Source organism: Triticum dicoccoides, chromosome 1B (assembly GCF_002162155.2).
Source record: "Triticum dicoccoides isolate Atlit2015 ecotype Zavitan chromosome 1B, WEW_v2.0, whole genome shotgun sequence".
Taxonomy (NCBI): Eukaryota; Viridiplantae; Streptophyta; class Magnoliopsida; order Poales; family Poaceae; genus Triticum; species Triticum dicoccoides.
This window is the reverse complement of record NC_041381.1, coordinates 532,879,599-532,892,149: the sequence shown is the minus strand read 5'-3', so window position 1 is coordinate 532,892,149 and position 12,551 is coordinate 532,879,599. Positions and strand designations below refer to the sequence as shown.

The window sequence follows — 12,551 nt, the reverse complement described above, 5'->3', positions numbered from 1 at the left end:
TCGGTTGAAGTCTGTTCGCTTCCTCTCCCGCTTTTGCTTCATCTCCCGTCGCTGGCCTCTCGCCTCCTTCTCTTGCGCCTATAAAAAGGAGGTCGCTCCTCTCAGAGAGACGCACCAGAACTTCTTCTTCCTCTCGCCACCGGTTCCAATCTCTGAGCTACTACTGTCTTCCTCAGCCCGGCTTGCGGCGTGCACTGTGATTTGGGACAGTAGGCCTCCGAAACCGCACCTCTTTGAGTCATGTACGGGAAAAGGGCAATAAGGTTTTTGGGAAGCGCTCTGCGCGACTACTGACTGGTTCATCACGGACACCGACGACCACTTCCCAACAACGACTTTTTCCCCGACGTCGACAACCTCTTCAACGACATGGCTGGCGAGGATGTCGATCCCAAGTCCAATGCTCATGTTACTGCTGCTGTCCCATACATGTTCTTGCCCTTCCTATTAGAGGTCCTGCCGCAGTTCATTGTTCTATTGTTTGCCCTAGATACATATATGCAGATTCTATTTACCTTCTCTCTGTCAGATCACATGACTTGTTTTTATCTGTGCTACATTAGTCATGCTTTATCTATCATTTCTGTTAATAAGATCAGTTGGTAAATTGCTCATATTTCCAACACCAACATTTACAAAGTAGGTCCATTACTCGTATTCCAACATAAGCAATTTATTACATGATGCACAATAAATACAGTAGCCAATATAAACACCATAGTTACATGACGATGCACAAGTGCACATACTCCATGTAGTATTTGAGAAAATGGTATACTATGACAATCTAGTATCCGGTCTTTGCTATTAACGCGGTTTCCGCGCTAAGAGAAACTTGTGGCTGGATGGCTGGCAAAACTAAAAGTTCTCCTTGTGGAACTCGAATGTTGTGCTTGTTTCTCTCGAGGAAAGCTTCGCAAGCTCGCGCAGCTCTTTCGTCAGCGCCGGCATGCCACAGTAGAACACTCCTATGATGTCCAAGAAACACAGAGTTAGTGTCAAATCTGCAAAGTAATGCTATGTATGTACATATATATATATATATATATATATATGCTGATTGATTGATTTTATTGTTCTTATGTGCAGATACCTGAGCTCATCAACTAAGTTATGGTGGACAATTTGTGATAGCTCGTGCATGTATTGATAATTCCTATCTAGACTTGACTTTGCTCAAATTTTTTAAGTGGTCACAACCATCATCAAGTAACAAAATTTCCTTGCTTGTATATACTGACCGACACGTTTTCGTTGATTCCGCTGGGCTATGTGTCGGTAGACTTCCCTCCAGTTTGCTCGGCCGAAGCTGGTCTTGACTCGACTGCCGGAGATGATGTCAATGCCGTGCTCGTCGTGGTTGAGGGACTGGGCCATAGTGAGCATCGCCGACCGGGCGTCGCCCTCCTCGTGGACGCTCGTACAGTGGACGTGGAGCTCAATGACGCCCTGCTCGTCCGTCTCGGCCACCTCGTCCATGATCCCACGGAACCACTCCAGGGATTCTTGCTCCCGGGTGATCCAGTAGAAGTAGGCGCGGCGAGTCCGGAACGATGATGGCGTGCTCCCGTCGCCAGGGTTGCCTGACTCGATGTCCCCGGGAAGCCGCTTCATGTTGTTGATGATGTCCTTGATGATCGAGATCATGGGTGTGGCTCCGATGCCGAGTCCCACCAGTAGCAAGGTGTCGTACTGCTTGTAGTCCTGTGCCGGCGCGCCGTACGGCCCGTCAATCAGCACCTTCGGGTACCTGCAGCACGAACATTTTTTGCTAGTCACAGTTGCTTCTCGTAACTAATCGGGTTGATTAAGATAACTTCACATGACCAAGACATCAATCTCGTGAGGAAAACATGTGGACAGTAGATACTCCCCCCTTTCATTATTATAAAAAAAATGTTCCAACTTATTTTTTCAATCTAATGTATGTAAATGCATTTTGGTATGTTTGTTTGCCCATTTTACTATATATGTAGTCTATATTAAAATATTCAAAACATCTTATAATAGTGAACTGAGCGAGTAAATTTTGTTCATGCAAGGATGCAGCAGGAAGTGAGAATGTTATTTCTGCCCCACAAAATTATTCCTATTCTAACCTCAACTGATGGTCGTCCATCTTCCCGAAAATATAAACAATGGAGTATCTCATACACAACGGGGGGGACATGGCAGTCACGAATGCCAGTTGGTACGTGGAAATTCGTCCTGCCATACGAGCAAAAGAAAATCTCTGGTGGTTGACGATCAAAGAGATCAGAGGAAGTGGCTATGGCCTATGGCTCTTATCGATGCACATCATAAACTATTTATTTGAAATATGTGTGGATGTGATTATACCATGTGGTCCTTCAGTCTCAAATTATATAAGGTTTTAACTTTATTTCAAATCAGTTAATATATCTTTTTGTGGGAAAAATTCCGTACATTTAACCAGATATATAGACAAACATGTTAATAATATCCACAAAATCAAAACATACAGTGAAACATATACTTCATGATTTTTCAAAATGAAAAAACTTTACGATGATGTAACGAAACTATTTTAGTATCATACTACCTCCATTCCTAAATATAAGACGCTGGGGCAGTTTTACATCTAGGAATGGAGTTAGTAGATGTTAGTACGGCATATGCAGCACTAGACAGGTCGGGTTGGGGCTCCATTGAGGGAGGAGCGATGACGACGGCGCGCCTTCGGCTTGTTTCAGTGTTTGTTGTCGTAGCTAGGTGGTCTATGGATATAAATATAATTTCTATTGCTTCCTGTATTCTTTGTACTATCATGATATTTGATAAATAGATCAAAAGGTTTTCATGCAGAAAAAAAAGGACAGACCGGGTTGGACCAGGGAGGAGACTGCACACCCAATCAAAGTTCAAGCCGAACCAACATATAAGAAAAATCAGAGCAAACTTTCATGGCAAAAAGGGAGAAATTTTAATGAGCACAGGTAATAGCCACGTACTTTTTTCTATCCCCCAGAGTTGGCATGGCCTTGTCATGGTCGTACTCTACTCGGAGAATCTCGGTCTTCTTCTCCTCCGTCGACGACTCGCAAACCTGTGATTCGCCGGCACACACAAGCACGAGTGTAAACCCCATTACTAGAAATGTTGATAAGCAAACATAAGACGGACATTCAGGAACAAACATGGTTTTCAAGCTTTTATAGGGGTTGAAGATGAGATCGACGCGACTAATTGCAGTAGTTAGTACCTTGAAGGCGTCCTTGAGGTCTTTTGTCCAGTCGCCCATCGCCTTGATGTGGACGCTGACGTAGTCGTCCTCCGGCGCCGATGTGATGGAGAAGGGGTGCCTGGACATTCGTTCGTTCCACTAATCAGACACAGATCCCTAGTTTAACCAAGTGAGCCGAGGATGTTGGCGGCAGCTTAATTACCACTCGAATGACGAGATATCAGGGCATTTGACGAAGATGTACTGTCCGCTCTTGTACCTGAACCCCTGCGGCTTGGACAAGTGCAGCGACAACAGGGCCGCCGGGTCCGGGTGCACGACCGCCTTGACCTTCTGCACCGCCCGCACCCTCGACCGCAGCGTCCGGGTCAGTCGTTCGCACGCGTACACGATCATCGGCACCGCGAGGTACATCCACGTCTGCACGTACCACATCATTGGTTTGAAGGAGATCCAAGAAAGATTAAACCCCATGCAAGTCAAAATTCTCTCAATCCCCTCCGGTCCTCTCTGAATTTAGAAAAGGGTCCTTGCACTAGAGCATGCAGTGTTCGCTCGATGTGTTAACATACCGTCTTCTTTTGCCACTTCTTGGTGAGGTAGAGGAAGTGGCCATGGACGATGAGCAGCACGTAGACGATGATGAAGAGGTGGTGTGTGTACAAGAAGGTGTTGTACCCGGTGAAACGATTGAGCAAGGCGTAGAAGAGCATAGTGAGACGGTTGCGTGAGGCGCCGCCATACTCGGTGAGGCGGTGGAGCAACCTAGGGAGGTTGTCTCGCTTCTTGTGCCGGGGGAGGTTGTCATCCTGCTTCTTGGGCTTGGCAAGCCTGGGTTTCCTATTGCGGAACCGCCCCGTGGCGAGCGTGAAGGCGATGGCCATGAGCACCAACATCACTAGCCCGGTCCACCCCTCCGTGCCCTTCAAGAACCACCAATAGTTGGGCGGCTTGACGTCGCCGAAGAACGGCTTCATGGGCTTGTACTCGTCGTCGGTGGCGTGCAACAGCCGCGGAAAGTCGCATGCTAGGTGGGAGAAGACATGCAAACCGGCCCCGGCGGAGATCCCCACCGCGATCACCTTGTGGAAGTTGAGGTTGTCGTTGAACGGCACGAACTGCCCAGCGACGGTGCGGCTCCGGAGCCACGTGATGGCGTTCCGGCACACGGGAAGGAGGGTGAGTGCCATGTTGAACTTGAGCGTCTCGGCACCGCCCTTGGCCACGCACACGCAGTAGCCCATCACCTGGAACACCGCACGATGACGGTACTGCACGAACTTCCAAGCAAAGAGACCGGCGCAGATGGAGAACCATAGGAGCATCACCCAACAACGGCGCCAATTGTCCTCGAGGAAGTATCTGGCGTGGTGGTACCACCGCCTGAGAGGATTGGGTTCCGCCATCGGATTGCTCGATTCATCCCCGTTGGTCGTCGTCGACAATTCCACCAATAGTGTCTTTAGGTCGTACAACTGCAAATTAATTCTCACCATTTAAATAAATGTGGTTAGGTCCTAATTGACCGAGACTTAATCAAGTCAAGTCAGATGACATATATGAAAGAAAGAAAAAAAATCTAAATATAGCATCGTTTGAGATTTGACAATCCCGGTTAGTAATTCTTTGCATCACCAGTTCACTGTGAGCACATCGTTTGAGATTTCACAATCCCGATTAGTTCTTTGACATCAGAATTCATTACCTCAATGTGGCCAAGGCCGTCGGGGTCCAACTTCTCCATGATTAACCGGGCACACTCCTCGGAGTCCTGTTCGCCCACCTTTAGCTTGTTCGCCGACGCGCTCAACGTAATTATCTGCAGACCAGATCAGAATAACCCTCAGTGATGTGCAATGTGCTATGGCAGTCTTTTTGAGCATGTATATATCAATCAGCAAAAATCAGAGAACACACCGTTCCTGTTTTTGGAGAATGGAGAGATGCCTGAATGAACCAGTGAAAGAGTACTCCCTCCGTCTAGGTGTGTAAGTCATCTTACGAAAATCAAATAATCCCAAAACATTTAGGCGCGGTGCATTAAATTCTACATCTTTTTTGTTTCTTGACATATCAACCAATAAGAGATGTGGGGTGTGCATGCTTTTAATGACCTGAGACTACCAAACACGACATGCAGTGGTTAGTTCATTGCATGCAATGCTATTAGTTAGCAAATGAACATTAAGTTCTCTCGTTTTCCCCTCCCCCTTGGTCACGGTGCACAACCTAAGATGACTTACTCACCTAGACGGAGGGAGTAGTTGGAATTTACCTGTTTGAACTCCACCTGGCTGATCCTCCCGTCATCGTCCTTATCCACCCTGTTGGTTAGTCAAATGCATTCACTATTCAATAAATACTTCACGTTTGACCTTGATCCACAAAATATATGAGTTATTCGACACAAAGTTGTTTTTGTTAATAAATGCTACCCCTTCCTTCTAAAGTATCTCCAAAATATATGGTTTACACGACACAAAAGCATACCACAGTATTCACATTTCCAAGAAGTTTCCAATGATACCGGTGACGGAGCTTGGGCAAAAATCATGAGGGGCCATTGGCTGCGGGGTAAACAAAATCTCTATATGCTAATATTTAGTGAAAATTTTGATCTAATACAAAGATATACACATAAGTTTTTCTTTGAGCTGGGGAGCCACCCCCATATAGCTCCGCCACCGAATGATACAATCTTCATTCAGATAGCTTACATGGTATATGTGATTACTTTAATTCATAGTTGATAAAATATGATTACTTTAATTCATAGTTGATTGAATAGGTTGGAAGTTTTTCGAAAAAAATGATTTTGGAGTTAAATCTCAAATATTTGTGTTGTGTGTTCTAGTGTATATAAGAGCATCTCCAGCCGTGCCCACAACACGGCCTTTCCAGACGATTTTTTCGCGCCAGCGCCAAAAAAACGGGCCATTCGCGCCCCCAGGAGCCCGTTTTTCGCCTGCTTGGGCCGAAATCAGCGCCGGCGGACTCAGGCCGAGCCCGGCACGCTGGGGGGCGCCCAGGGGCGCCGGGGCAAGTGGTTTTGGCGCGAAAGAGCCGCGGGCCCGCCTAGTCAGCGAGACGGCCGCTTCGTCGCCCTCATTGCCTCGGTTCCCGCGGGAATCAATGCCAAGGCTGCCGCGCCGGTCAGCCTCCATTGATGCCTCACAGGCGGCGCAGCCACAACCTTCCCCACCCCCCCGCCGACGAGCAAAGCATGGCCGAGAGATTCCCAGGCGACGGCGCAGCGGCGAACGGCTTTGGCCGCGGGCCCTCCACCCCGGCCCGAGCCGGAGGGGACACTGCTCGGGTGTCGCGCTCGCAGCGGCGCCCTCGTCATCAATGAGCCCTCACCACCTGCGACGGCACTGGCGAGGCGCTCCCTAGCCTGGTCCGGCCGAAGCCCGAGCCGGGATTGCTCCCCGTGAAGCCGGAGCACGTCGACATGGTGCCCCCGACGACGAGTCCGTCCTCAAATGCGCGAAGGAGGAATACGTCCGCGAGTAGATGCGCCGCCAGCGACAGGCGTACCTGGAGCACCAGGCCCGTCGCCGCGCCGAGGAGGGCGGCGTTATCGTCATCGACAGCGACGAGGAGGGCGAGGCCGGGCCGTCAAGCGCCCCGCCACGTGTCGGCGACCCCGCCCAGGGTTGCAACAGGGACGTCGCAGGCAAGGCGCGCGACGACGCCGCCGCCGCCGCCGGTGACGGCGGCGACTACACTCGCTTCTACAGGTTTCTCAGCACGTAGACGACGGCGACGGCGATGGCGGCAGCTAGGGTTTTTAGTTTGTTTTTTAAGTTAGGCGTAGTTCTTACATATTTTTATGGTTTTGTACAAATTTCAATGAGTATGGCCTAGTTCCTGCAAAAATCGCCGAGTTTGCAAAAAATTAAAACGAACTTCGCCAAACCCAGGGTGACTGTGAGCTTGTGACTGGGAGCGAACCGAACCCAGGGACCAATCTAGCACCGGTTCGTCCCAGACCGCTCTTTTTTGACGCCCTGAGGGGCCGAACGGCTGGAGATGCTCTAAACTTGGAAGTATACTGAGGCGGAGGAAGTACTTGAGGGGTTAACTAATGGGTTGTGGGCTGGAGTTATCGTTAGCGTACATGCCGAAGAAGAGCTGCAGGCGGGTCTCGTAGCAGGAGTCGGAGATTTGATCCCAGAACTCGCGCAGCTCCGCCTTGTCGATGCTGTCCCCGGAGATGTGACACCGCCTTCCCAGCGCGTCGAACAGCTCGCCGGCGAAAGCGGCCTCTTTCATACCTGCATGCAAAATTGTTTGATTACAGTGAGCGCGTACATATGCCCAACTAATCAGGCATGAGCGAATTGTATTTCCGATTGAGACATGGCGGAGTGCGAGCGAGGCGAAGTGTTTGACGTACCGATGCACTGGCCGAACATGGAGCGGGGGAGGCGTGCATTTCTGTCGAAGAACCTCCTGGCTTCGGTCCATCCGTCAGAGGCGTCTGTCCCGCTGACGAACTTGAGACCCTCGAGCGCGCGCGCGGGGGCGGACGGCATGGACCTGTCGAAGCCGCCTCCCCGGCGGTTCAAGGACGCGACCCAGCAGGGGCGCCAATTGTCCTTGAGGAAGTATCTGGCGTGGCGGTACCACCGCCTCAGAGGATTGGGTTCCTTCCACAATTTCACCAATAGTGTCTCTAGGTCGTACAACTGCAAATTAATTCTCACCATTTTAATAAATATGATTAGGTCTTAGTCGACTGAGGCTTAATTAAGTCTAAGTCAAATGACATACATTCAAGAAAGATTTTTTTTTTCAAAATATAGCTTCGTTTGAGATTTGACAACCCCAATTAGTAATTCTTTGCATCACCATTTCGTTGTCAGCAACATTGTTGGTCGTAACAGAGTTCATTACCTCAATGTAGCCAAGGCCGTCGGGGTCCAACTTCTCCATGATTAACCGGGCACACTCCTCGAAGTCCTGTCCGCCCACCGTTAGCTGGTTCGCCGACGCGCTCATTGTAATTATCTGCAAACCAGATCAGAATAACCCTAATTGATGTGCAATGTGCAATGGCAGTCTTTTTGAGCGAGTATATCAATCGTCGAAAATCAGAGAACACACACACGCACACAGAGAGACTAGCACACGCACAGACACACACACACACACATACGCGCGCGCACGCCATTCCTATTTTTGGAGAATGGAGAGATGCTTGAATGAACTAGTGAAAGAGTAGTTGGAATTTACCTGTTTGAACTCCACCTGGCTGATCCTCCCATCAGCGTCCTTGTCCACCCTGTTGGTTAGTCAAATGCATTCACTATTCACAAAGTTGTTTTTGTTAATAAATGCTACCCCTTCCTTCTAAAGTATCGACAAAATATATGATTTACACGACACAAAAGCATACCACAGTATTCACATTTCGAAGAAGTTTCCAATGGTACTGGTGACGGAGCTTGGGCTAAAATCATGAGGGGCCATTGGCTGCGGGGGCAAACAAAATCTCTATATGCTGATTTTTAGTGGAAAATTTGATCTAATACAAAGATATTCACATAAGTTTTTCTTTGAGCTGGGGGGCCACCCATATAGCTCCGCTACCGATTGATACAACTTTCATTCAGATAGCTTACATGGCACTTCCTCCGACTGAAAATGCTTGTCATCAAAATGGACAAAAAGGTATGTATCTAGAACTAAAATATATCTACATACATTCTTTTTTATTTATTTTGATGACAAGTATTTCCGGACTGAGGGAGTATATGTGATTACTTTAGTTCATAGTTGATTAAATAGATTGGAAGTTTTTTCTAAAAAACAATTCAGGAGTTAAATCTCAAATATTTGTGTTGTGTGGTCTAGTGTATAAACTTGGAAGTAAACTGAGGGGGAGGAAGTACTTGAGGGGTTAAGTAATGGGTTGTGGGCTGGAGTTATAGTTAGCGTACATGTCGAAGAAGAGCTGCAGGCGGTTCTCGTAGCTGGGGTCGGAGATTTGATCCCAGAACTCGCGCAGCTCCGCCCTGTCGATGCTGTCCCCGGAGATGCGCCGCCGCCTTCCCAGCGTGTCGAACAGCTCGCCGGCGAACGCGGCCTCTTTCATACCTGCATGCAAAATTGTTTGATTACAGTGAGCGCGTACATATGCCCAACTAATCAGGCATGAGCGAATTGTATTTCCGATTGAGACATGGCGGAGCGCGAGCGGGGCGAGGTGTTTGACGTACCGATGCACTGGCCGAACATGGAGCGGGGGAGGCGTACATTTCTGTCGTAGAACCTCTCGGCCTCGGTCCATCCGTTGGAGGCGTGTGTCTCGCTGACGAACTTGAGACCCTGGAGCGCGCGCGCGGGGGCGGACGGCATGGGCCTGTCGAAGCCGCCTCCCCGGCGTTTCAAGGACGCGACCCGCCGGGTCTCCTGCTGGATCCGCGTCAAGGAGTTCTTGAGCACGGCATGGCCGGACGAGGACTCCGGCTTCTCCGGCGTCCGCGCCAGCAGCTTCACGCACGGGTCCTCACCGCGCGCCACCGGTCTCACGCGGGGCACCGCGATCGTGTCGTACCGCTTGTCGAAGGTGATCTCCACGCCGTCGCCGTCGTCGCCGTCGCCGTCGTCGTCGTCGACGTTGCCGCTCCCGCGCGGCGCGGAGACGGGCTCCGCGAACCGCGCGGTCTTCCGCGCCGCGGAACGGTTCCCAGGAGGCACGGCTCTCTCGCGCACGCCGCCGCTGGCGTCCACGATCTCCCCCACTCCGGGGCCGCCACGGGCATCGTCAGCGCCCACCCGGCTAGGCATGTCCGGCTCTGGCCACCGGTTCTAGCTCGTCCCCAAGAATCCTCCAAGAAACCGCAGCTAATGCGGAGGCAGAATTCAGCGCACGCTCCCCGGAACTCGATGCCGGAGGTTTCGGCTCGGCTCGAGTAGTAGCAGAACCGAAGAAGCAGTTGTTGGAACTTGGAAGAGGAATTGGATTGGATGCGTGTGTTGAGAGCGGTAGGGAGATGGCTATATTTATAGGGGACGGGTGCTTCATCTTCTACCCATGCATGCTTAGGCCGCGCTTGGATGCGGTGTATTCTGATACAGGTGTATTTATTCTACACGTGTATTTTACCGGCCATGAGCAGATCTCCACCCGGAAATGAAACGACGAGCAGCGACCTGTATTTTTTACAGGTGTATCTGAGACAGAAACGGTAATCCAAACAAGCCCTAGTGGTACGGTGGGAACTACAGGTTGGAATGGGATGTTGACCTGTCACTGTCGTCTGTTGCTTGTTGCTTCATGATTAGAACGGAGTGCTCCGACTGGCTTGAATAAAGTACACGATCGAAGTGGACTAATTCATGTTTTAGTTCACATGTACCCCCTCCGTTTGAAAACAAGTGACGTTTGGAAATAAGTGACGTTGTTTTAGTTCAAAATTGTACTAATGCGTTTTTTTATATATATCCATGCTCATGAATTTGTTGAGGCAATTCATGGACAATTCTCAGTTGAGTCCATATATAAAGCGTTAATCCAGTCTGATGTGCCGGTCACAATAACAAGAAGATCTGGAAGATGAAGATACCTCTTAAGAATGAAATCTTTACATTGTATCTTGATCGCGGAGTCATTCTTACTAAAGATAACCTTATTAAGAGGAATTGGCAAGAAAGTTCTCAGTGTGTAAACATTTATTTTTCCAATGCAAATTGGCTCGTTCCATACGTCGAGTCATCCAAATAGCTCCTGACTTGTATACTCCTTGTAGTGTTGCTAATCTATTTGGCAACTGGTTACATGAGATTGATCACAGGTTTAGAACTCTTCTTAGGGTGGGAGCGCTGGCCGTTATGTGGTCCCTTTGGCTATTGAGAAATGATAAGGTTTTTAATGATAAAAGTACTTCTCTTATGAAGGTTATCTACAGATGTACCAGGATTCTTTGCTTATGATCCTCTTTACAACGCGTGAAGAATCAAGACCTATTTACGGAGGTGTGTACGCGACTGAAGGCTACGGCGAGGGATACTTTTATCCAACATGGGTGGCAACATGATCTTGGGATTGGCCCGGCCCCGCTTTAGGTATTATATGGACTCTACATGTCTCTTTGTATTTCGTCTTTTTTATTTTTTGTTTGTTTGAGAGGATATTATTTGACGGTCGGCGTGTTCTGAAACTGCCCAGCTTCTCCAAAACTTTCTAGATTCGGCTTCTCACATGGCTTCTCGCTTCAGGTGATGACATGGAAAGCGTTCGGCAACGTTGGGGCCCCACTCGGAGGGATTGGCAGGCCAGGTTGGGGCCCAAAAATAAACCTAGCCCCTCACCTCGCTCGTCTCTCTCTCCAATCCCCTCGACCCCTCCTCCTGTGCGCCGCCACCCATAGGGTACGCACGACCCCGACGCGCCCGTCCTCGCTCGTCGGATGACCATGGCGCCACCACCACCAGCGCGGGCGCCTCAGGCTCCCGTCTGCCCTCCTCCTCCCTGACTCCCATGCCAGCCATGACCTCTCGACGGAGGTCCGCATCCGCCGCGTCCGCTTCTGGTCCATCACCGAGGATGGCTCCTCCGTCTCCTCCTTCCACTTCGAGGGGGAGGGTGGCTCCCCTCGCTCGCCGCCTCGTGGGCCTCGATCCTCCGGGATGGACGACATCGACACGCTCGGTCTGCCGGCTTCGACTCCCTCTCCATCGAGCCCCGCCCAGCTGCGCCTGCCCCCCTCGACGACTTCCCCGGCGCGCCGCAGAGCGCGTCCATGGCTGCTTTTCGCCGCGCTCTGGGTCGCCGCATGGCGGGGTTGCTCTCCGAGCCCTTCCCGCCACGCTGGTGCGCCATCTTCCCTCCCGCGACACCTCTGCTCCAGGAGGATGACAGCGACTCCACCGCCTCTGTCCCCTCCTCCGATGGCGGCCAGGCCATGCTGCTTCCCCCCCCGGTTATGCTCCCGTCCGAGCTGGCGGACGAGGACCATGAGCATGCCGCCATGAAGCGGTGTGGCCGCCGCAAGCGCGCGGTGGACGTCGACCACACCGGACGCCGCAGCTCCCGCCTTGCCGGGAAGGAGCCGTCGGGGTACGTCAAGATGCTTGACCGGGCCAAGGCGGCGAAGGCGGCGCGCTTCGACTCCTCCAAGGGCTCCCCCCGCCTCCGTGCTGCCGTGCGAGCTGCCGGCATCGGTGTCGACGACGGCGCGCCGGCCCCTCTCTCTCTCCGCCAGCTCCGGGCTCTCGGGGAGCCGTGTGGCGTCGACCTGGACGCGCTGGCTGCTGGGGCTCGCGCTGAGATGGCTTATGGTGCTCCATGATCCGCCCTCCCCTTGTAAGGCCCCGTGTGGCCGAAGCTTGTCCCCCC

General features: G+C 51.0%; 1 protein-coding gene across 2 annotated transcripts; it reads right to left on the bottom strand.

The window, feature by feature from the left end:
• Positions 1 to 622: 622 nt before the first annotated feature.
• Positions 623 to 10,153, bottom strand: LOC119347609 (respiratory burst oxidase homolog protein B-like). Of its 2 annotated transcripts, XM_037616222.1 has the most exons (14): positions 9,430 to 10,153; positions 9,151 to 9,307; positions 8,444 to 8,492; positions 8,105 to 8,218; positions 7,605 to 7,896; positions 7,326 to 7,482; positions 5,481 to 5,529; positions 4,911 to 5,024; positions 3,778 to 4,680; positions 3,408 to 3,625; positions 3,224 to 3,323; positions 2,973 to 3,067; positions 1,242 to 1,750; positions 623 to 968 (listed from the first exon to the last, which is right to left on the bottom strand). In XM_037616222.1, the coding sequence occupies exons 1-14, from the start codon at positions 9,998 to 10,000 to the stop codon at positions 859 to 861; spliced, it is 3,438 nt and encodes a 1,145-aa protein (XP_037472119.1). In that variant the 5' UTR covers positions 10,001 to 10,153; the 3' UTR covers positions 623 to 858. The 2 variants fall into 2 exon arrangements, with proteins under 2 accessions (XP_037472119.1, XP_037472123.1); XM_037616226.1 differs by lacking the exons at positions 5,481 to 5,529; positions 7,326 to 7,482; positions 7,605 to 7,896; positions 8,105 to 8,218.
• Positions 10,154 to 12,551: the final 2,398 nt, after the last annotated feature.